Genomic DNA, 25,329 nt, shown 5'->3' with positions numbered 1-25,329 from the left:
GTAAGAGTACAGAGTAAGGGCTGTGCTCAGGAGGTCCCTGGTAGAAAAGGGGCATCAGGAACCAGACTAGGATCCATCCATGTCACACTCCAGAAAACAAGCACCAACTTGTCTATATTTAATCTGTTTTGTAGTGACTTTGTGATGTTGAGTTCAAAGATGATGGACTGATGAATCTGTAGAGGAGATCTCATGGCCGTACACATCTGGGCAACGGTATAGGTGTTGCTGGCCGCTCTCAGGAGGTTTACTGTGAGAATTAGGAATAAACACTGAGGTATAAAGATTTGACAAATTTTGGTGAGTAAAGGGGAGAACTTAATGTTGGGCCACGCTTCAAATGGTGCAGTTACTGAAGAGATTGGTGCCATCAAGAGAATCTAAGTTCTTTCCATTGGAACAATAAGACGTCTTGGGATCAGCTGAAGAATTGGCCTCTCGCACTCCAGGCTCAAGGGTAGAAATGCTCGACCTCATTTGAGAGGCTTTGTTTTGAGAAAAGAGTGAGTGCCAGGATGCCCTGCACATGCATCCTAGCACATGCACACATGTTTTGTTGTGCTCAGATACTCCTGGCCTGAAAGGTCACTTCAGCCACAGTCATCTCTACAGCCAGTGGCAGACCTGGCAAGCATCTATATGGGGCTGGTTTTGTAGTTACACAGAACTCAGAAGTTATGGTGGGGGGGGGGGATATGGGGCTCGAGGAAAGCCTGTGAATCAGTCTATGCCTTTTGGGGTTGAAGTCTGTTCAGGAAGCTGTTGAATAAATAATGTTTTGATGCCAAGGCTGAAAAGGAGAGCCCAGGAATTTAAAATGGCCAGAATGTGAGAGGTCAAGGGAAGTCAGGCACACTGAGCAGATTCGTCCTAGAGCAGTGGCCAGGTGGGATGCAGTCAGCAAGGCTGCACAGGTCCTTTGCTGCTCACAGCATGCCACCATGCGATCCACACACTGATCATGTGATCCCGCCAGCCGTGTATAAAGGCTCCTTCTCCCACATGGTCACTAGCATTTGTTGTGACTTCTTTTCATGATCATAGCTGTTCGGACTGTGGTGAAACATAATCTCAATGTAGTTTCCTTATGGCTAAAGATACTGAAATTTTCTATATGTATTTATTAATTTTTTTCTTTTGAGAAATGTCTGTGAATTTGCCCATTCATTGATCTTTTAGGAAAAATTAGTTGGTTGGTTTGGTTTGGTTTTTCTGGCTGGTTGGTTGGTTGGTTGGTGTTTCTAAATAGGGATTTTCTGTGTAGCTGTTCCAGAACTTACTCTGTAGACCAGGCTGGCCTCAAACTCACAGAGATCTGAGTTCCTAGGACTAAAGGGATGTACCTGAAGGAGAGATAAACATGTTTTTTGTTTAGATCACAAGTGGGGGATGAGAAAAGACTTGTGAAAGAGCAGGTGATGTTTATCCCCTTAGAAGTCAAACCACCATGTGGGGGAGATTGGTTATTAACCAGCTGAAAAACATCCTTGAACAAATTCTGAGAGGAGGTGTAAAAATGAGCCAAAAACAAGAGGCGGGGCCTTTGGAGACTTGGGATAGTTTTGGCTGTTCACTGCTCTACTTTGAGATGCTCCTAGAGAGAACCGCTTGAGGGAAGGCTTCAGGGCTCTGGGCTCCAGCTGAGGTTCCAGGTTCCAGCAGAAGAAATCCTGCTGATTATGCCAGGAGAATCGTTCCTCGGAACTGATATCCTTACAGTTTAATTATTGTATTCTTTAATCTTCTTTTCCTATTGTTTAGGTTAGCCGGGTTATAAGTGAGGTACTCTCAGTTAATACGTTCGTAGTAAAATATATTTGCTAAGAAAATTGAGCCTATGTGCACCACCATTCCCAGCGGTTCTGTTCTATTTTGTTTTTAAGTTCTTTACATATGGTGAATAGTGACTGTTCAATGTACACACGGCACAGATTTCTCTCATTGTGCAGGCTGTCTTCTAGTTCTGCTGATCTTCCCCTTTATTACACAGGAGCTTTTTAAGGCCAAACATCCCCATTTGTCAAATCTTATAATCATTTCTTGTACTCATGTAATCCTTTTTGGAAATTCCTTGCCTATAGCTGAGTCTTGTCTGCATTACCCTCTAATAGTTCCATAGCCTTGGTCTTACAAGGTCTTTGATCCATTTTTCAGTTAACTTTTGTATAGTGGGAAATAAAACTTCGATTTATGGTTCCACATATCTAAGCCAGTTTTCTCAGCACAACTGAAGAGACTTTTTTCCTCTAACGTACATTTTTGGCACTGACGTCAAGAATCATGTGGCTAGGGCTGCGTGAGTTTGTTTGGGTCCTTTACGTAGGAAACTTCCAGCTTTGCTCTTTCTGCTCAATATTGTATTAGTCGCCTTCATTAATCAGTGTCTTTGGTGCTTCCATATGAATTTTAGACACGAACTATAGATTGATCTCAGCAGCAACATGTCCATTTTCAAAACATTAATCATGCAGATTCACGAGCATGAGGTATTTTTCCATCTTCTACTGTCATCTTCAATTTCTTCCTTTAGTGCCTTAAACATTTCACTGTAGCAGTTTTGTTTGTTTGTTTGTTTGGGGGGGTTGTTTGTTTTTCAAGACAGGGTTTCTCTGTATAACCTTGGCTGCTGTGGACTCTCTTGGTGGACCAGGCTGGCCATGAACTCACAAAGATCCACCTGCCTCTGCCTCCTGAGTGCTGGGATTAAAGGCGTGCGCCACCATGTTCCTTTTACCAAGCTCGTGTAAGCGGGCTGTGTATGGGAGCATGAGTAGAGGAATTTTAATCCAGCCACACAGCTGCTCCAACAAGGGATCACATTCAAAGACCTTCTATCCGGATCCATCTGGAATGACACATCTTTAATCCTTCTGGCTGGAACACAGACACACCTTAGTACACACCGTTATTCCCAAACAGTGAAGGTAAAGTTAATTTCTGGAAGGAAGCAGCCATGTTTGAAAGTGACATCTAATTGAGGGGCAGACAAAGTGACAAATAAGAGAAAGATTTGACAGAATGAGTCAGAGATAGGACACACCCAACCCACAGGAGAACAGACAGGAAAGAAAGGCTACTTAAGAGCAGTCCAGTAGAGTTGAGACAACAGAGTTGGGCACAGTAGAGAAGTCAATATAGTAAAGTAGAGGAGACAGGTACAGAGGCAGAGCAGAGCCTGGTTCAGCACAGGCCGTTCCACTGAGTTCAGCTGAGTGCAGAGCAGTCAGTGAGTGGAATTCAGTGGGAATCAGTGCAGTGGAGTGAAGCTGAGCTCGTGAGTTCATACAGGTTCAGGGCAGGTCAGCAGAGGCAGCTGAAGGCAGAGAATAAGGGAGAGCCAGAAGATTAGAACAGATTGCCAGAGTTAGTGTAAGACAAAGCAGAGCAATTCAGTCAGAAGCTGGGGGAAGCCAGATTGAATCAATCAGCTAGTAGGGTTCGAGCCAGAACAGCTGAGTTGAACCTGCCAGCTAGTTCAGAGAAAGCCAGAAAGGGTGAGCTTAATTCAGCAGTAAGCCTCCAAGATGACAATTGCATGAGGTGAATAATAGTTACTTGTGTGTGTGTGTTTCCTTGATTTTCCTGTTTTTCTTTTTCCTCATGTTTCCTACTGATGTATAGAAAAGCTACGGAATATATTTTTATTTTGCTGTGAGTATTCAACTTGAGAGAACTCAAGATCCACAATATAGCAGGGTAGTAGTGGTCTTAATCTGAGGGGTCAGATTTCTAGAAACTCTTGCTTTTAATATCCGTTGGGGTGACTTTTTGTGTACTGTGTGAAGGTTGTCCCTGTATATTCAATTGTTGGTTGCTATACCAGCAGAGAGCTGAGTACTGGTTAGATTTTGGTGTTGTTGTTCTTTTTTCTTTTTCTCTTTCTTTCTTTCTTTCTTTTTTTTCTGTGTAGCTTTGGCTGTCCTGGACTCACTTTGTAGACCAGGCTGGCCTCGAACTCACAGCAATCCACCAGGCTCTGCCTCCCGAGTGCTGGGATTAAAGGCGTGCGCCACCACGCCCGGCAGCGTTGTTATTCTTATGGATTATCACCTCATATTTTGTAAACACTCTTCCTCCCTCACTTGTTGGTTGGTTTAATAAAGATCTGACAGCCAACAACTAGGCAAGAAAGGGAAGGTGGGACTTGTGGGCTGAGAAAGGGTCTCTGAGAGGAGAATCGGATGCAGAAAGGTTTTGCCAGTGTGACAGACTCACCAGGGCTGTGAGAGAGAGGGAAAGAATGGGCCATGTGGGCTGGACAGATGGCTCAGAGGCTAAGAGCACTGTCTGTTCTTCCAAAGGTCCTGAGTTCAAGTCCCAGCAACCACACGGTAGCTCACAACCATCTATGATGAGATCTGGTGCCCTCTTCTGGCCTGCAGGGGTATAAGCAGGCAGAGCACTGTGTACACAATGCATAAATATCTTAAAAAGAAAAAAAGAAAGAATGGGCCATGTGGTGAGATGCAGGCCAGGATTATTCGGGTTAATTTGTATGAGCTGGCTAAGAGTCTACCCAGCTATAGTGCCTTAGATTTTTATAAATATTAATGTCTCTGTGTTAGTATTTATATGGCTGGCAGGTCCAGAAAGTCTCGCTATAAATCTCTAATCAGAGAACCCAAGACTAGGATCTGAGAGGATTTGTATTTCTAGAACTAACACCCAGGACCATGTGCATGCTGGCTTTCTATTGCTGTGGAGACACGCCATGACCAAGGCCACTCTAGAAAAGAAAGCGTTTAACTGGGGGCTTGCTTACAGTTTCAAACCGCCAGTCCGTTATCACCATGACAGGAAGCATGGTAGCAGACAGCCAGGGATGCGGCTGAGTGTTTACACTCCGATCTCCAGGCAGGCAGGAAGGCAGGCAGATGGACAGACGGACACTGGGCCTGGCATGGACTTTTGAAAACCCAAAGCCCAGTAACATACTTCCGCCCCCTACTCAAAGGCCACACCTCTTTAATCCTTCTCAAACAGTTCTAACTCCCTGAATAAATGAGCCTCTGGAGGCTGTTTGGGTTTTTGTTTGTTTGTTTGTTTTGTTTTGTTTTGTTTTGGTTTGGTTTGGTTTGGTTTTTTGAGACAGGGTTTCTCTGTGTAGCCTTGGCTGTCCTGGACTCGCTCTGTAGACCAGGCTGGCCTCGAACTCACAGAGATCCGCCTGCCTCTGCCTCCCGAGTGCTGGGATTAAAGGCGTGCGCCAACACGCCCGGCTTGGAGGCTGTTCTTATCCAAACTAATTCAAACATACTAGGTAAAAGTGTCCACTCTAAGACAGTAAGTTCGTGGCCTGGATTGGGGGATTCCTGCATACTGTGCTTGAGATCTGAATCCTATCCCAGCTTCGACAATGACAACCATAGAGCTGAGAGGGAGGTCCACTGCTACCATGTCCCCAGAGTATGGGCAATTCTCTAGTCTATAGCACCCTCCCAAGGACATGTATGTCTTACCACATGCTAGCCATATCGTTCCTTATAAAGCCCCTTCTGTTGTGCTCATCAAGATAGAGACAGGAGAACTCGGTGGCACTACTTTCCTAGAGGGATTTGAAGAAACATCTATTCACACTGCAGATCACCATGCCTAGAGCAGAAAGACGATCCACGCAAACCCGCCTTGATAAAGTAAAGAGTTTACCAGGTCTATTGACCAAGTGTGGATAACCTTCAGCATTTGCACACTGAAAAGTCCAATCCTAGATGAATGATAACGTCCCCACTTGTGTGACCCTTCCCCCTTCTGTATACTCTAGCACCTGCCAAGGTCACACACATCAGGAACAGATGACATAAAGTTAGAGTGGAGGGAAGAGGCGTGCAGGAGCTGTAATCTCAGGTCGGGGGTCTGATGACTTCCCCCAGCTCTTTTTATTTGCAAATGTTGCTAGGGCCTATCTTGTGATGGTCTCACCCTGGGAAACATTTCTTTATTTAAGTTGTCTCTGGGTTTCTCAGATTTCAGTGTAGAAATAGCCATGTCATGCTTGGAGGAGATAACACACACAACACAGGCCTGTGTGTCTGGCATGGCCTTCAATTACATGCTGATAAAGACAGACCTTTACCTGATAACAGGATAAAGGCCAGGACGCTTGGAAGTACACCCAACTGGGCTCTGTGGCCTTGGGCAGCCCCACCCACTTGGGTTGCCTCCTCTGCATCTGCCGCTTTCTTCTGTGGATACCGTCCAATATCCGGGGTCTCCACTGCGACTTGGGCTGCACCCTCACAGAGATCTGTAACGATCCCAAAGCCGCCTTGCAGGGATTATAACCTCATCACATGCTTCTTGGCCTCAGCAACATCCTGGAACCTTGCTGCAAGCCTCTGTGATCAACCACTCTTGTATCTTTTGTGCTTACAAAAACCAGTACCATATAGATCAGCGGTTCTCATGTGGGTCACAACCCTTTTGGGGGTTGACAATCCTTTCACAAGGGATGCACAACATGGGGAACTGTCCTAAAGGGTGGCCGCCTTAGGAAGGTTAGAACCACTGCTACATATGAGGTTGCCAAGTCCTGCTGCCAGCTTGAGATGTTGCCTGGTCCCCTTGAATGACAGCTGCAGCTTGCAGTGGCCTCTGGGAGAAACATTTCTTTATGGAGTTGTTTCTGAATGGGGGAAACTTTCAGCACTATTTTCAGTTCAGGCTCTTCCTTTGAATGAACTTGTATTTTCACCAATTCCAATCTTTCTTTAAGGCTTATCTTTAAGGGCACCTTTCCTACTATCTCAGTAAAGAGACAGGGCTTCTTTGTAATGGTGCTAGTTCCTTTAACAGTTATTTATGGTGCTTTGCTTGCACTTTCTTTATCTGCAGCTCAAGTTGCTCACACTACTTTCCCAGCAAGGTTCACGGCTCTTATCTTTCTGCACTCTCACGCTGTAAACCTGAATGCATACCCAGTAACCCTGGCACGGCCCGAACAGCGTGCGGTTTACCTTCTGCAGCAAGACAAAGCACCTCAGTGCTTCACTCAATTTCCTGGAGGATAGAATGCAGCCATTTTTTTTTTCCAGAATGTATCATCAAAGGCTTCCGGCCCAATTCCCAGTAGAATCCTTGTTTCACTCTGAAATCTCTTAAGCTGAATGAGACAGCCCGTTTTTCTCTTGGCATTCTGGTCTTACAAGCTCCCAACAGAATGGCTAGCTAAGCTCTGCAAACAATATTTTAAGGATGCACTGGCCCAAAGAGCCCAGCTCGCGCACTCCTGCAAACCTTTCCCAAAGACCTAAGAATCACATGAGAAGTATATCACAAACAGCTTCCATCTTCCATACCAATTTTCTCATTGCTGTGACCAATGACAGCAAATAAGGAAAGAAACTTGTATTCTGGTTTACAGGTTAAGGGTGCAGTTCTACAGTGTGGCTGCGGCAGCAGGGAGTCAACACTGAACACTGGTGCAGTTCTAACAGTGTGGTTGTGGTGGCAGGAAGTAGGCACTTTGAACACTGGTACTCAGCTTTGTTTCATGGTTTCATTTTAGTCCAGGACCTTAGTCAATGGGACAGTATTGCCCACACTCAGGAAGGGTCTTCCCTCCTCAGGGAAACTTCTGAAGACACCTTTATAGACACCACCCACACGAGATGATCTTCAACAGTGACTCAAATCCACTCAGGTGGACAACAAAATTAAGCATGACAGAGTGAAAATACTTCTCCCCAGACATACACATCCCTACAAAGTGGAAGCTAGAATGTCTGCATAGATTCCAAGGCAGGGCTGGGAATACAGCTCATACATACAGCCAAGCAAACAACAAGAGCGATAGGCAAACCCTTGTGGCAATACTGTTAACAAAGGGTCCCTTTAAGTCTTTTCCCAAGGAATCAGCAATCACTGCTGAAGGAGAACACACATATAATCACAGCACTGCAGGCTTCAGCCTTGAAATGCACTTTCCTGTTCTTGTAGGTTCTCTTTGATTAGAGGAACATACAGAATCAAATTCCAGAGGGTTCTTGTGCGAAGCTAAAGAGCATGATTCTACGTAATTTCAAAAAAAAAAAAAAAAAAAAAAAGAACAGTATGAAATATCCACAGTTGGATGCAGAGCATACAGGTACAACACTGCTCACGCCTACTCTGAAAAGATAAGGTGACCAAGCAAGAAGGGGGAAGTTTCTGAAAGAATCTGTGATGCCCCAGAAATGGTTTCCCAGTGTTCTTCAGGGGTTTGCATTTTGAACGTTGGGCCCAGGTGACGATGTGAAAGCCGGTGGGACGTTTAACAAGTAGGAGAAGGAGACTGTTACTAGCTGTGCAACACGTTCTGGCTTATGAGAGCATTTTCTCACATATGCGTGGACTCTTCTGCTGGGATCCTAGTCACCATCACACAGACAGCCACAGAAACAATGGCAGAGGCAAAACCCACAACACACCAGGACCCTAACTCAAAAAACGGTACCGGGCAATGACTCAGAGAGAGGGGAGCAGGAGGGTTGGTCCTGTCCAACGACAAGCAGGACCCACTGATGTCCTCTATGTCGTCTGCTGCTGTGTACGACCAAGCTCTTAACAACCATTTTCACAGCGAGGAGCACTATCACCGGCGATAAAACTGCTTTTAGCCTGAATTTCTTTTTCAGGGGACAGTGCCTTGGAGGACCTGCAAGGGGAAAAGGCTGTCAGTAGCTGACCAGGATGCCATCCAATGATAATTTCCTGTGTCATCTGTACGAGGAAAATGACCTAAAACAATTATCTGTGGCACCAAAGTGGCACAAGGCTGCTGGGTGACCATTGGGTAAGCAAATATGGAGTAACGGTGACAGGGAGAGCTGGCCCGAGGGACAGTCAATGCTCACCGGGCACGGGAGCCCAGCTCCAGGTCCTGGAGGGTGTCCTTCAGGGTCTGGCCCCGTGTCTCAGGCAGCAGAGCACACAGTAGGCCTGCCCCGATGGGGAGGCTGCCGAAGATGATCATGGGCACCGCCCTGTGGTACTGCTCCAGCAACATCAGGAGTGGTGTAAGGATGCCACTGATCCTGGAGAAGATGCTCACCAGCCCCATGCCTGTTTGCCTGGGGAGAGCAGCACAGGTAAGGCTCTGGCCACTTATGAGGCTGCACTCACTCCAGAGATGTGAGGACCCGGGTCTCAGACACCTTTGGCCTGCCTAGGGGGCCTGCTTCATGGACCAGCAAGCTTTTTCTTTTACTCTCTCGTCACCTCTAAAACCCAAACACTTTGGCCACTTCTCAGTGCTCCTCTCTTGGGCCATGCTTTGCTCTTACTTATGTCCCACATGCTGGCCCTGACAGGCCAGGGCATGCCCATGTCCACATCTGTCCTCCAACAGCCTGTGGCAGCTTGGTGAGTGGCACTAAACCTCCAGTGGCCTGAGCCCCATAGGCAGCTCAATGACGGCCTGGGGGCTGGTGGCAGAGGAGCAGAGGGGCAGAGGGATTGGATGATAGAGATCCTGGGCCAAGAGACCAAAAGCACGACAGGCTCTCACCTGATGATGGTGGGGAAGAGCTCAGCAGTGTACACGTAGGAAATGGTGTAGGCAGAAGACGAGGCAAACTTCCCTACCACGGCCAGCACAGTGACCACCGTGGGAAGATCTGGAGGGAAACGCAGGTCAGCCCCAAAGAGGGAGGACACACATCACCCCAGCCTGCACACCTCCCTGTCTACTCAAATGCCTCACTCACCCTCAGGACCATGTGCTAGGCAAGCCCTTACTCCTGAAGGCGAGTGGGGGCAATGGATCAAGCCCTAGCAGGGAGAAAGAGGGCTGGAAACAGCCTGGTACCTCCTGGGATGAAGATGATGATGATGCACATGACACCAGCCAGCATCAGAGCACCTAACTGGCTCCACTTCCGACCCAGCTTCTCCATTATGAGGATGCTAGAAAGGCGGGCAGGCACTTCCACTACTCCAAATATTAGCTGTGTCAGGTAGATATCCAGGCCAAAGTCCCCCACTTGGAAACTGAGGCCATAATACACCATACTGTCCACAAACCTACAAAGTACCCAAGTATCCTCGTCACTACTGGGTGTACATCAAGTCACACACCAGGAGACACAGGCTCACCTGGGGAGAGACCGTCAAAGTCACAGAGCCTCTGTCCACCCCTCCAATGACACAGAGAACACGAGTGGCCCTCTGGCTCTGTCCTCATGGAGGGACAAGGCCCTGACTTACCAGACAGCAATGAGAATCAGGGTCATCTTCCTGAGATGAGGGTGTTTGAAAAGATCCAAGGCATTCCCCGAGGGGCCTGCCTTCTCAGAGACCAGCTAGAAGAAGGGCAGAGTGAGGGGCAGGACACAGGCATGGAGGTTGGCCTGAGGCAGGGGTGGGCCTGAGCCCACCCACAGGTACCTTGTTCAGGAGCTCTGGAGAAATTGGCCGCTTGTTCACCAAGGCTGCCTTCTGCACCAGCTGTTTGGCTTCCTCTATCCTTCCTTGGGAGAGGAGCCACCTCGGGGATTCTGGCAGAACCCTGTCAACCAACGCGGCTGTGATGCTGGGGCCTTGAGCTCTGTGTAGCCACCCAGATGTCCAGTGTGCATTGAGCTTCCCGCCCAAGCTCCACAGGCTCTCCTCTGTGCCCTGCTCCTGCCACAGCACTCCCAGCTAGGGTGGCCTGTCACTGGCAGGGGTCTCCTCACCAGAAGTAGAAGAAGAGCAGGAACACTGGTGCGGTGCCTATTATCTGAAGGAGTCTCCAGTTGCGGACACCATAGGACAGTCCTGCTAGCACTATCAGCCCAAGCGCAAAGTTGCTCTGGGCCACGACCATGGCTTGTGTTCTCCTGGATGGCCCCACCCACTCAGAAACTGAAAACAAAGGCTGAGGTTATCTCTTCTGTCTCTGTTGACATCCAGATGGTATCATGTCAGTGCTGTGCCTCACTCGTGGCACAGGAAGCTCTGCTCTGACCTCCTTTGGGTACAGATGACTGGAGCTAGCCCCACAGGCTATTCAGGGGCTCCACCTGATGGCCCCATGGCTCAGGCACTCACCAAGGATCATCGTGCTCATCATATACCCGGCGACAGCAGAAGCTGAGATGAAGCACAGAGCCATGTAGAGCTCGAAGCTGGGCACAAAAGCCGTGGCCAGGCCTGTGACGCCTGACAGAAGCAGCTGCACTAGGAGGGAGCGTCTGCGGCCAATCCTGAGGTAACAGAACAGGCTGTAAACTGAGGATGACTTGGGGCTGATTCAAAAGACACCCAGGCAAGCCCATCCCGGGCTCCCTGTCAGAGCCAAGAGAGTTGTGCGGGGCGCGTCTTCCCTGCGAGTCTCATTGGAAGGTAGGCATGAGGACTCATCTTGATGACCACTAGGAAGGCTCCAGGTGGGTTACCAAGCCAGCACCAGGAGCCTAAAAGGAAGATGGACCAGCAGTGCACATACCTATCACAGATGGGTCCGAAGATGAGGGCTCCAACCAGGAGCCCAGCCATGAACACTGACTGGGAGGTCCTCCTCAGGGCCTTCCGTTCACACACCAGGTCAAACTGAGATGAGAACAGGGTATGTGACCTGGGTGCAGCAGCCAGGACCAACTTTATCATTTGAACCCTATAGTTCCACCCTGTGTACCAAGGCAATCCTTGACACCACAAGTGAATGGACAGAATATTTAAAATGTAAAGGGAATGTGATCCACTCAATGACTTCATACTGACACCATACAACGTACCCAGAGGCAAGCATGCAGGTGCATACCCAGAAAGAAGACGAAAAGCAGCAATCTACTGCGGGAGGAGACAGAGCGAGTCAGGATGGAATGGAGGCCACCACATGGATCTTATGAAGTGGTCAGTGGGAGCAGCAAGTGGGGAGAAGAATAAAGGCAGGCAGCTTTGCAAACAGGCAGAGGGACAAGCCGGAAGATACAGGCGAGAGAACATCCAAAAGCAAAGATACACTCGGGCAGCAGAGCACAGAGGAAATGGCACCATGCAATCAATTGGCACACAGAGCTCAAGGCTGGGCAACAGGGCTGGTAGCCTGGCCTGTGATACTCAACAGGGGACCAGGATGACTGGCAATGGAGCAACAGGCATAGGGACAGAGACAGGGCAGCAAGTTCCAACCAAAGGGGCAGGGTCAAACAAATGACAAACCTATGAAAGACAAACAACAGGCTGTCCTACCTCATTCTTTAAGGACAGAGGCCTGTTCTCAGGATAGTCCCAGCCTGAGTCGCAGGCCTGTGTCTCGTTGAAGCGGTGGCTGAGGATGTCTTCCAGGCTGGCACCGTCAGGAGGTGGCCGGAACATGAGGCAGGACTCAGGCCTGCCTGCCGTGTCATTGGGTATGCTTACAGCCAGCTGCTCAGCAGCGCTGAGGTTGAAAGTGTGGTTCTTGACCCAGGACACTGAGCAGTGGTGCGCCTCATCGAGGACCATGAAGACCTGACCAAACACGAAGAACGAAGACAGGAAATTGGGGATGCCCATCAGGACGGTCACCTGGACCTGGAAGCGACCAAAGTCGCCCACTTCAGCCATGACCTGTGCAAACTGAGACATGTCTTCTTCTCACTCCTCAGTCTAGGAACTGAGGCAAGTCTGTATCCTGGCTTTGTGGCGCTTGCTGCTCTGGGCTGTGGTGACAGCTGCATTAATGTTTAACCCAGCTTTGAACAGCTACACCTGTCAGCTTATACCTTACCTCACGTCCCTAGACTGACAAGAAGGAATATGGGAGAAATAAAAACAGAAACAAAACCACAGTCATCTGAGAATGTTTTATTGGACGTGACAGACACAGGCATCATAATGAGGAAGAACAATTTTCTAGGCTACCGCTGTCATTCTCAGTGACCTCCAAGTATAACATCTCAAAACAACTCTAATGCTCTCCCATTGCCAAGCACTCAACCCCACAGGCTACAGTGCCGTACATAATGTGCCTATTCGGGTAACTGTGGCAAGACTTGCTGTTACCAGGCTGACCAGCCGCTCTCACACGGATCCGAGACCTGTTTCACAGAAGGGAATTTATGCTTGTGACTATAAACATGATCAAAAACACATGGCTACTAAAGTATTAGGCCCTAGGAAAAGAACCTGTGAATGCTGTTAACCGCCTTCTCGATGTTTATGTGTTTATATTCACAATGTGAGATGCTCTCAGTCTTGGGCACCAGAGCTTCCTGTTGTGGAGGGTAGTGGTTGACTTTGGGACTTAGAAACTGTTCTAATGGTTGAGAGTATGTGACTGTGGGTGATTCGCCAGGGGGGACATCTCTGTCTGCCTTCTGACAAGGCTCTCGGACATCACAGAAGAGAGGGCAGAGAGACTGTATGAACTGCAGTTTAGTGTGGAGTCCTGTGGAGTGCTGACCTCTGGATGACACAGCTGCTGCACACATCAGCTCCTAGGAGCTGCAGTTACCTGCACATGACCTATGTAAGATCAAGCCAGCTAAAAAATGACAGCATTTAAGAAATGGAAACACACTCCCTGTGGACTCAGGTAATTAATTTTATTCCTTCTCAAGTTTCTGATGGGGTTGAAGACCAGATAGCTTAGTTTTACAATTAAGTTTAGTTTAGGGGTTAAGATGTTTTTAGGTCTAGATAGATGTTTTAAGTTGGTAATGATGAGATAGGATAGATATTGATTTACATTCAGAATTTTAGACTCACCAAGACAGGAAAGATGTTTTCTTCAAGGCTGCCAAATACAAATAGCCAAAACACTATGAATGTAACATTTATATAATTCCTTATTGTTTTGTGGTTCTTCTTGCTGTAGGTAGTTCATTGTATGTATGTGTAATAATATCAATGTATAAGTAAAAATATAATAAAACATTAACCAAAAATGGAAACAACCCAAGTATCCATAAAGGAAATGTGGCACATATATACAACAGAATATTACTCACCATAAAAAATGAAACTCTTCTTTTGTGACAACATAATTTAAACTGGAGATCATTATAGTAACTGAACACAGACAAGCATAGAAAGGCAAATATCATATGATCTCATATGTTAAATCTTTCTCTCACAAGAGGTAAGTTTAGAAGAGTGGTTATCAGAGTTCTGGGAGCATTAGGAGGGAAGAGAGGAGGGAAAGGCTGATCAATGTCTGTTATGTAAGATCCATGAAAAAGAACCTCTGGCATATTCCACTCTTTCACCCCAAGCCGAGATGCTGATGGGAGCAGAGGCAGCCTTCTTTGAAGGAGTGGTCACTGACTGGTTGACCACGGTTCTTTCTCTCTCTCTCTCTTTTTTTTAAAGATTTATTATTATATATACAGTGTTCTGCCTGCATGTACAGATCACATTATAGATGGTTGTGAGCCATCATGTGGTTGCTGGGAATTGAACTCAGGACCTCTGGAGGAGCAGTCAGTGCCCTTAACCTCTGAGCCATCTCTCCAGCCCCGATTATGCTTCTTTGGATGAACCCATATCCAAGCACGTATGGACTCATAAGTCTATTAGCTATATTTAGTGGGTTACTGGCTTTTATCTAAGCAAGGGGTGGAGAGATGGCTCAATGGTTAGGAGCGCTTCTTGTTCTTTCAGAGGTCATGGATTTGATTCCCAGCCCCCACATGGCAGTTCACAACCACCTGTAACTCCAGTCTCACAGGCTATCCAGTGTCCCCTCTGACCTCCACAGGACCCAGGCACGCACATGATGCATATAATACACACATTCAGGCAAAACACTCATACACATAAATACATGTTTTAAAACTTTAAAAATGTACAGAAACAAAATGAAGACACGAAGTTGGGAAGATGTGTTAGGGAAAACTGAGAAAGACTTTGTAGAGAAAGAGGGAGTAGAGAGTAGATGTGACTAAGACACACACGTATGAACTCTTCAAAGGAAAAAAACCACCCTGCACTAACTATGCCAAGAGCCCATTCCTGCCTATGACCTTAATATTCTTCTGCTGTTTAAGTTGATTTCTTTTTTTCTGGTAGTATATGTAATACTAGCTATTCAGCAGAGCAGCATCCAGGTCAGGAGATACACCATACCCTTTCTATTTACTACCAAAGACAAACCAAGAACATTGAGTGATTACAAGCAAGGTGTGTGTGTGTGTGTGTGTGTGTGTGTGTGTGTGTGTGTGTGTGTTGCATTTTCAGTTCTAATCAAGGAAGAAACTGTTAGTGCTTGTACTAGATTAAAAACAAATACAGGCTCTCCCAATGTATTCCAACCTCCCAAAGCACTCAGCGATAGCAAGATACAGGACAAAGTCCCCTCTATCATCTCTCCTACGCATGGACACAAGCATATGCGTATGCAGTGCAGTGCACAACCCTGCTTATCCAGTCATAAGAAGGGCTTTTCATGTTCTGGATTCCAAACCATTTTAAGAGTTAAGTAGCCAGGAGGTGATGGCACACGCCTTTAATCCAGCTTGCAGGAGGCAGAGGCAGGCTACACAAAGAAACCCTGTCCTCGGAAAACTGAAAGGAAAAAAAAGGGGCTGGCAGAGGAACATAAGTAGAATATACAAAACAAGGTAGTATAGGGCAGCTCTTAGGTGAGGTGACTTCCCCAGCCCATCTGGCCCAGCTCAGGACAGTGGCAAAGCCAAATATGGTGCACAGAGAGCTCTTCTAGGTTTACTTACCATTCGTTGCCCCCTCCCCAGGAGAAAACAGACTGTGTAACATCGCCCTCTAACACGATGTGGTGTACATGAAAGCACGTGTATGCACACCCATGTACACGTGTGAATGCTCTCTCTCTCCCTCTCTCTCTCTCTCCCTCTCTCCTTCTCTCTTCTCTCTTCTCTCTCTCTCTCTCTCTCTCTCTCTCTCTCTCTCTCTCTCTCTCACACACACACACACACACACACACACACATACACACACAGTTCCTAGTCTCCTTTCCCATTACTGTAAGACCCAGAAAGGTAAGTAATGACTGTTTTCTAACCACCAGCCCAGTTTTATGTGGAATAAATATAGTATCTATTTAGAGTGTCAGGAAAATCTCCAGCAATCGCCTGTCTATAGATAGAGACAGGGCATGGGTGGAAGGTAACATTAAAGTTGTTCTCAGCTTCAACTGAAGCTTTAGACAGATTAAACTTGGCAGCATTTATTTAAATTAAAAAAAAAACATTCATGAACCAGGCAACACAAGTGCTGCCAGGTAGTGTGTATATAAAGAAAAAGGAAATATTATATAAAAACTTATATTGGACTGTAAACATAAATATAAAATATAAAACCTTGCATTCCAGACGATGACACTGGGTTAAACTGGAATAATTTTGGGCATACAAATGTTTTTCAAAATGAAACATCTATCACAACCTATAAAATAACTGGTGTTAGCCTTAATTGAAACTTAATACTTGTACTCTAGGAAAGACACTGGTAAAGAGAATGAGATTTTAAACCACACACTTGAAAAGGTTATTTTTTTTTTAAATCTTAAAAAAAAAAAAGACAAGATATCACGTCTCCAGGCTAGCCTTGGCCTCTTGGTTATTCTGCCTTACTGCAACCCAAGTCCCAAAGTTATAGGCACTTAACAACATGCTCAGCTATAAGTAACTCTTAAAACTTAGTGAAAAACAAGCAACTGGTTAAAAGTAGATAAAAGCCCATCAACCATTTACATAAAAATGGTCTTCTCAAACTAAGAGACATTCTGCAAAGTAACCACCCACTACTTTGATTAGAAAAGTGTTATGGTCAAAAGAAACAAAGATCAAGTTGAGCCAGGCTAGAGATTAAGGATGTATGATCGCCGAAGACAATATGGGTTTGTGGACTGAACCCAGGAAAGGCATGATACTCAAGTGCCTGACCTTTTCTCAGTCTGTACATGAGTCAGTAGGATCCTATCAAGGCTCATATCCTAATTTTGATAGATGTATATAGTTATGTATGTAGTTATGCGAGATATTTACATTCAGAGAAGCCAACAGGCTGATATAGGTGAATCTTTGGTATTATTTGCAAATATTTCTGTAAGTTTGACCTTACTTCCAAGTAAGAGCTGAATAGCTATGTGTCCGGAACACACATAAAGTAAGTTGACATACATGAAGATGTCCAACAGAACATATTAGGAAGCTACAAATTAAGATAAGGAACTACTGTAGACCTAATAGAACAGCCACATTCAAAACACTGACATCACCACCACAGGCCAGGGCTGTAGAGCAGCAGGACTGTAAAACAGCAGCTATTTAAATGCGTTAGCAATTTACTTTTAAAAACTAAACACACTCTTACCCTAAAGCCGAGCAATTATGCTCACTGGCATTTGTGAAATAAGTTGAAAGCCTATGTCCACACAAAATCCTGCACAAGGATTTCAGGAGTTCTGCTCTTAACTATCCAAACTCGGAAACACGAAGAGTGACGTTCCTCAGTGGGTGGGCGGCAAGCTGTGGCAGAGACTGGAGTTTAGCGCTAAGCAAGCAAGCCAGCCAGCCAGCTGTTATAAAAGACACGAAAGAACTTCAGGTGAGTGTTACTAAAAGAAACTGATCTGAACACACTACATTGTCTGATTGATGCTAACTATAGAAAGACCAATGGATCATGTGGGAATGCAAATCAGCATCAGAGTGCTTGTTCAACATCCATAAGGTCCCGGGCTCAACCCTCGTGTTAGTGACAGGAAAAGAACAAACACAAGCCACAGCCAAGGGTCACTGTGGGAAGACATGTGCAGCCCAGGCAGCAGTAGTTTCAGGTGCAGTTTATTAATATCAAAAATGTAATTCCAGTGTGGAATGTTGGAGGCAGAGAAGGCTGTTCCAAGGTTAGGGGACACATCATACTTGATTTTGCGGTGAAACCACTCTACTTTCCTAAAAACTGAAGTCTACTTTAAAAACAAACATGGGATAGATGACCCAAAGGAGGAAGTAAAGGCTAAGGACCTAGATTGGGACACTTCAATCTTCTGGAAGAGGTAAGCAGAGGCTGCCGTATTCTTGCCTTGCACACAGCATGGGCACATCTGAGAACCTGGCCCCTACTCTGCATGAAACACACAGCTCACTTCTCTACTTTGCTGATCTGGAAAGTAAGCTTTCATGAGCTTCAAGCTATGCAGCCCTCTCAACTCAGGCTCCACAGCTCTATGCTCTGAAAGAAATATTGGGGCCCACAGTACACATATCATGGTTTTGGCTACTTCTGTCAGGAAAGATTATCATCAGAAAGGTTAGCCAACGAGCAGTGGATGACAAGACATTAAGGAGCTTAGAATCATTTGTGAAACCACAGTTTCAGCATCTAAGCCGGGGGTGGGGTGGGGGTGGGGTCACAGGTACAGCACTGCTCTACATTGTCAATACATGAAATCAGGACGCAATGGAGATGGCATAGCCTGGCATGTCCAGTTTCTTTGGGTAGTCTTCCTTCTTTTGACTTGGGGCATGTGGTACCCCAACTGAAGCACAACAGTTTGAGGGTTTTTTGTTTTTTGAGATAGGGTTTCTCTGTGTAGCTTTGGCTGTCCTGGACTCGCTTTGTAGACCAGGTTGGCGCTGAACTCACAGCGATCTGCCTGCCTCTGCCTCCTGAGTGCTGAGATTAAAGGCGTGCACCACCACACCCAGCAAGCACAATTTTAAGCTGACCTACTAAACTTTCAATGTCAGTATGTTTATTTTACTGTTTATATGCACCTTGGCTTCACTCTCTTCATGTGTAAGTTACAAGTCATGACTTCATGCCTAGCCCCAGAGCACTTTATCAACCACTTTACTAAAAAACAGAAGCATTCATACATCACTAAGGACAATTTATTCTTTATTGATTAAAAATGAAGAAAACATGCAGTAAAATACAAAGTCAAGAGAAGAGGGAGAAGGTAGCATTTTACATCTTCCATCATCTAGGATACGTCATAAGGAGGCAGTGACATTAATTGGTAAATCATTGCTCTATCCTCCAGATTACTCATCAGTCTCAGCTGGCTCTAGGATTTGATTCAAAACAGAAACGGGGGGTGGGGGGAGACCACAAATAACCCAAACAATTCCTTTAATCATTTAGAAAGAGCACACATTTCACATATTATATTGGCTATGCTGGCACGTTATCCTGTGCTCTAGTCTGCCCCTCCTCCGGGGATGAGGGCCTCTTGAGTACCTAGTGATAGAGGGGCACTGCTCCTGGGAAGGAGGGAGACGGCTCCCTGCACTTCTCCATGTCACACCATGGCAGTTCCCAATGAGTGTTTCTTTTTTATCATCATTGCAGAAGCCAGCAGAAGGAATTCACCACACATCATGTAAAAGTAACCAGTCCCCACCTCCTGGTTCCCAGAAACGCAAACAATGAACTGAAAAAGAGCTCACAGCCACTTTTACTGTTGTGCCTGTCGCACACAGCAGGGCAAAGGAGCTGATGGTCTAGAGCACGTGACCAGGAGAGGGGCAGTTCCTCACTCCCAGCCTGGCACTGGGCCACCTCCAAGTTACGCAATCCTTCTTGAGCTCTTAAGTGAATCAAGACAAGTTGTTGAAACCAAAACGGATTCTACAACAAGCCCCTAGTCTTGTGCCAAAGATAACAAACACGGGCCATTTCCATACCTCAATCCCACCTTCTCTGTCTTTGCTTCCTCAAAACCCTACCCCTAATAACAGGGCAGAGTGATGGGAAGAAAGAGCAATGTTTTTTTCAGCTAGCTCATCAATCTATTTTCTCCCTCCTGGCTCAGTAGGTTCCTCCTTTTACCAATCCTGGACCTTGAACTCTGTTATCTAATCTATTCTCCTCCTAACTCCCTCTCAAATCCAGCTTCTCTTCCTCTCCAACATCCCTTTCCCAACATGCCTTTGCACTCAGAACAGGTGAAGAAAGTCCATGACTGAAACTGCAGGCTCAGAATGAATGAAGCATACAGTGACCCAAGTCAGATGTGAGGAAAGCTTTCAGGTGTGTTCCAAGAGACCCTGCACAGGCAATACTGCGGCCTGATCCTCAGAACTGTGAGGGGCTGGGGTGAGGGTGGGAACATACTAGGTACCTAATCTTGTTCACCAGACCAACAATGGCAGGTGCCAAAAATTCTACAAAAGGCAACTAACTAGTCCCTTTCTAGGGGCCCACAGCCCATCTTTGTGCATCTCTTTAAAGCCAGACTGATTATTCCATTCTTATATAAAATTTGGTAACTTGGTAGGCTTCTTAGCAATTACACAAATGCTATTAAACAGTAGGAAAAAAAAAAAGAGAGAGAGAAACCAGCCCCACTGATTATTCACATATTGCATTGAGTGCTCTTTTTAAAAACCTAAATAATAATTTACATAATTTCTGTAGAAAAACAAATTAACACTGTCTACTCATAAAACCTAGGGTCACGGCACGTGTGGTTCAGCGAATTAAGAACCCCCTCCAAGGAGTCAGTGCAGGAGGAACAAAAGGCACACTCTAGCCTAGTGAGTCTCCTTTATTGCTGTAAAATCTCAGCCGTGTACACCCATTTCCTCATGACCTAGAGGCCGGGCAAATCCGTCTTCACAGGAGGATCAAAGATCAGTTTTTCCTTCAGTTTAAAGTTTTAAAAATTGAAAATACTTTCCCAATGATATGACTTACAAGTTCTTTTTCCTGTTCAAAAACTACCTCTGGCAAGAGAAGATTTAAAAGCCATTTGGCTTAATGTTTTCTGCACACACAATCTAAAGTTCCATTCTGAAGGAGCAAATGGCTGAAGTCTGACTAGAGTCAGACGTTTTGCACCAGCTGAAGTTAAGGCTAGCAACCCTTTCTGGAGGGAGCAGTGAAGGGGGTGCCTGAGAACAGCTCAGCAAAACACTTTGCAAGAGACACTGTGAGCAGGACAGACAAGAGTTGGGCTGCCTCCATCTGAGGCTGTGCTTTTTCCTAACAAAGGTTGCTAGAATTCGCATCACATACAAAGAAAAAAAAAATACAGTCATTAAATTCTCTGGGCTCCAGCTGAACCATCAACTTTTAATTGCTACTTCAGTGTTAAAGAGATATCCCAAGATGCTCAAATCCTGGCAGGTGTGGGAGAACAGGCAAGATGAGGATGCCCAATGCAGCTGCTACTATCCACCTGGGTCATTGCTGTATAAGGCAAGAATGAGCTGAGAGACTTCCTCCTGGGCCTTGAGGCACACCGCTGCTTCTGCTCCTCAGATGGAGGGAGAAAGGGGCCATGGGCAGCATGTCTACTGATGGAGTCTCTGAGAGGGTGCTGGCCACTGGTGACCCAACTTTTCTTTCCTTGTGGGAAAAGGGTGTGGCAGTGGGAGGTAGGGAGGGGTAAGGAGGGGGACAAGGAGGGGGATGGCGGCAAGAAGAACATAAAGAAAAACTCTACAGCTCCAAGCCAGGAAGTTTGCTGCTGGGTTCTTTGGCAGTTGTAAGTTCAGGCCAACAGAAGCAACAGATGTCCATGTGTGGCGTCTCCTTACTGACCCGTCCAGGGCTGCAGTTTAGCTGATGCTGAGCTGGGCAAATCCTATCAGCTTGCCATCATCAGGGATATCAGAGCCTTCAACACCAGATGCCTAAGAATCAAACAAAATAACAAGGCGTGGCAATTTTTACACAAAATTTCAGGTAGCAATAAAAATTGGTAAGGGGGGGCAGAAAGGAAGGTGGTAGGTGAAAGGTCCCTGGGGTATAAATAGAAGGCCACTGTGTTTCTTCCAGAAACAACTCGAGTGAGAGGTCTGGACTGTCAGCTTCTGGGTGGGAGAGGCAACTCAAATTGAGAGTTCAGCCTGGGGTCTTGGAAGAGTAAATGAACATAGTCAGCACACGCTAACAGTCTCGGCACTCAGGGAACAGAAAGGCTGGTCTGCAGGGGAGTACAGGGGTGAAATTGAGTACCAGTTTGAAAGTGACGGATCGATTTGACTGAGGTTCTTCCACAATTTTCTGCAAATTAGCTGCCACTGTAATCATACAAACAAAGAAAATTAATAAGCAGCTACATAAATACATTTTCAACGATATTTTAAAATCTTAAACAGGTGGTTAAGAATTTTGGATGTGTGCTGAGCAGTGGTGGAAGACGCCTTTAATCCCAGCACTTGAAAGTCAGAGGCAGAACATCTCTATGAGCCTGAGGCCAGCCAAGTCTACAAAGCAAATTCCAGAACAACCAGGGCTACACAGAGAAATCCTGTCTCAAAAAAACAAAATAAGAATCTTCGATGTACAATCAAAATGGAAGAAAAGGCCAATCACTTCTCAAATCAAAACTATCACTAATATTCAGACAGAATAAATAAATCCTGAATCATTGTTAAATAAACTATCTTTAAAATGTATTAACTACCCTAAAAAGACAGTTGAGTAAAAGGTATGCCTTATGTTAAAAGACCAGAAAGCCTGTGACTAGGAGCCAACCAAGTATAGCCTGTGATCTGTGTTTGTTCTATCTGTAAATAAGAATGATTTTCAAATGACATAATACAAAACCCAAGTGTGAGACACGCACCTGTGACACTGTAAGCACTGTAGAGGTGGAGGCAGGAGATGGATGCTAAGTCCCAGGCCTGCCTGGGCGGCAAAGCAGCCCAAAAAAACAACGAAAAAAGACAGAGACTATACAAAACACACAAAACCTAAAGTATCCATTAATCAGTGTTTCAGAGGAAAGTGTTGGCATATCCAACCGATGGCTCTGTAGTCAGTATTGGCAACTGTAGCCCATTTTTACTCTGTTTTTTCTAGGACTCAATTTCCGTTTTCCTCACTTCTGTGTTCTACGAAGATTAGTTATGCCAACCATCAGAAGTGGGAGAGCCACTAATGTACTAACTTACGGCTTTTCCTGTCATTTGTACTAGTGTCCCAGCGACACCTACACCACCAAGGGTCTGAGGTAGGACATGCTTCTGTCTGTTTGCTCTGATAAGGAACTATTCTTGATGCTGTAACTTTAGGGAAGCTTAGACTATTTTAAGAAGCATCAGACCTGCTCACTGGAAGCTGGTTTTATAGGTACTATGTATACAAGATGCTATCAGGGCTAAGGACACAAAGCAATATGCTTACCTATCACTAAATCCCTTCCATCGACCAGGCCAGCAGAAATGAGCTCCTGAGAGACGCCTTCCGCTGTATCTGCAGGGACAAAGAACACAGTGCTGTCTGCTTGTATACACATGTCACTGTAACTTTCATGATAGAAGCACTGCCAGAATCAAGCTGGACACTAAATCTGTTGAATTAGCAAGCCAGGTGGGGGTTATCCTTGAATTTCAAGTAAAGAATTCTCATAAGTCTGGCTAGGGAGCTTAATCTATACGAACTACATGACAAATATCAGCTCAAAGTGAGAGATAAACTGCTAAATTGTACAATGCAGAGTTCACAACCACCAGAGCAGCCTACAAGTGATGACAAGACAGTCCTGTGTCAAACTGAATTCTGAACTTGAGTTCTCTGAGATGAAGAGACAGGAAACTCAATGAATTTGAGTGCATTTCTCAAATTGAAAACATGAGAAAATGTCTTCCGATCTTCCCTGAGAATCCTGAGTTTACTGACGTCATCACCTCTGTTCTGGCCGTTCGTCTTCTCATCTACTCGTCCTGGGGATCCCACGTAAGCAGTGGCTCTAACAGGAACCCTACAGATGAAGCAAACTACCTCGGCACAGCCTCGTCTTTAGGGGCACACCTTTAACCCAAGCTCCCTGGCGGTAGAGGAAGGCAGATGTCTATGAGTTCAAGACCAACACTACACAGTGAGACCCTCTCTCAAATAAGCAAACAAAGCAACATATTTCATCTTTAACTGATTAGGTCCCAGAGGCTTGTAGAAGGAACAATAGAACCAATGCAGAGGTGATGTGTACACATTCATACAGATGACTAATAATGAAAGATTCCTGAAAACATTCCTAAAAAGTAAGATGCCGGGTGTGGCAGAGGCAGGCGCATCTCTGTGAGTTTGAGGCCAAGGGTCTACAAAGACAGCCAGGGCTGTTACACAGAGAAACCCTATCTCCAGGGGGCAGGGGGTAGTAAGGTGCATACCCCTCTGTATATTTGCACTCAGAAATTAATTAGCAACAGGCATTTGTTGGCCACTCCTCAAGCCTGAGTTAACAAAGGCAAGAAAAAAAGAAGCCTCGTTGCAGGGCAAAGTTCACAATTAGAAACAGTATTGTGACAAGGTTCGGCTTCCACATGAGGAGAAGGGAAGGCTGGAGCCCTGTCTGTTGTTTACTATCAGAGAAGAGGCAATGGCCATGATAAGAGCAAGGACTCTGGCCTCTGACAGAACTTCAGCTTAACTCCCATGCCCCTTCTTAGATTAGGAACAAGTTATCTGCCTTCCTTTAAGCCTGGAGATCATCCTCTATTAAATGGGAATCACTTTTCCTTAACTGGCTATCTTAAAGGTGGGCTGGAGAGATGGCTCAGTGGTTAAGAGCACCACCTGCTCTTCTGAAGGTCCTGAATTCAATTCCCACCAACCACATGGTGGTTCACAACCATCTGTAATGTGATCTGATGCCCTCTTCTGACCTACAGGTTTATACGTAGGCAGAGCACTGTATACGTAATAATAATAAATCTCAAACAACAACAACAACAACAACAACAACAAAAGACCGAAAACAAAAAACTGAGTGAGATAACGTTTAGCAAAATGCATGCCCGACAGTGGCATTTACTAATAGGCTTGTGTTCATTACCATATGTCTTATTGCCATCAGGTTTACAAATGAAAGTACTGGTAAATCCATTGCAGTTTTTCTTCATGAATATATCCCAAAACCTGAGCCAGGAAGTGCAAGAGCAAAACTTATCTAAATGACAAAAACTTTATACTTAATTAAGCAACAAATTATTAGTCATCGTGTTTTCAACCATATTTTTTAATACTCACCTCTCCCAGGAGTAAATTCAAATCTAATATCATTTAGTTCTTTTTTGGAATTCCTATAAAAGAAAACAGAATAAGGAAAATAAGAATTTCTGAATTTATGTTTCAGTGGAAGTTTATTACCTCCACTGATCAGTACAAGAATCTCGCATTTGAGGATGCTCATGCCCAGTCCCACCTTTTCCCACTAAGATAACACTGTGATCTGAATGAGTCCCACAAAGCTATAGTGTTGGCAAGTGAGTCCTCAGTGTGGTACTAAGAGGCCACTACGTTGCTGCGATGAGAAGGCTTGTAATCAGTGAGCCGTGCCGCCCCTGCTTCCTTGTGCACTCTTGCCCTTCAGAACAAGCAGCATGAAGGTCTTTGTGAGATGGACACACAGACCCTACAACTCTGTGAACTTCTGGCTTCCACTGTAAGAAATCAATCTCAGGATTCTATTGTGGTTCTTGCTGTTGTTGCTGTTATTAAGAGAGG

General features: G+C 45.6%; 2 protein-coding genes across 2 annotated transcripts in view; both read right to left on the bottom strand.

Moving 5' to 3' along the window:
* Positions 1-7,942: 7,942 nt before the first annotated feature.
* SLC22A13 (solute carrier family 22 member 13) lies at positions 7,943-13,786 on the bottom strand. The gene is made up of 10 exons (XM_084754937.1): positions 12,151-13,786; positions 11,405-11,508; positions 11,008-11,162; positions 10,653-10,821; positions 10,363-10,483; positions 10,183-10,277; positions 9,785-9,999; positions 9,485-9,593; positions 8,832-9,047; positions 7,943-8,632 (listed from the first exon to the last, which is right to left on the bottom strand). Exons 1-10 carry the CDS (start codon positions 12,526-12,528, stop codon positions 8,539-8,541), a joined length of 1,656 nt encoding a protein of 551 aa, XP_084611063.1. The 5' UTR covers positions 12,529-13,786; the 3' UTR covers positions 7,943-8,538.
* Positions 13,787-18,751: 4,965 nt separating this feature from the next.
* The window catches only part of OXSR1 (oxidative stress responsive kinase 1), a 71,459-nt gene continuing 64,881 nt past the window's right edge, over positions 18,752-25,329 (bottom strand). The window contains exons 15-18 of the mRNA XM_084754922.1: positions 24,853-24,905; positions 23,008-23,076; positions 21,835-21,899; positions 18,752-21,509 (exon numbers count right to left, since the gene is read on the bottom strand). Coding sequence (XP_084611048.1) covers positions 21,435-21,509; positions 21,835-21,899; positions 23,008-23,076; positions 24,853-24,905 — 262 coding nt within the window. The 3' untranslated portion in view covers positions 18,752-21,434. The remainder of the gene's footprint in view (positions 21,510-21,834; positions 21,900-23,007; positions 23,077-24,852; positions 24,906-25,329) is intronic.

The sequence above is a fragment of the Acomys minous genome (assembly GCF_964271855.1).
Source record: "Acomys minous genome assembly, chromosome: 13".
Lineage (NCBI taxonomy): Eukaryota > Metazoa > Chordata > Mammalia > Rodentia > Muridae > Acomys > Acomys minous.
The sequence above is the reverse complement of the archived record's forward strand: the minus strand, read 5'-3'. Positions and strand labels throughout refer to the sequence as shown.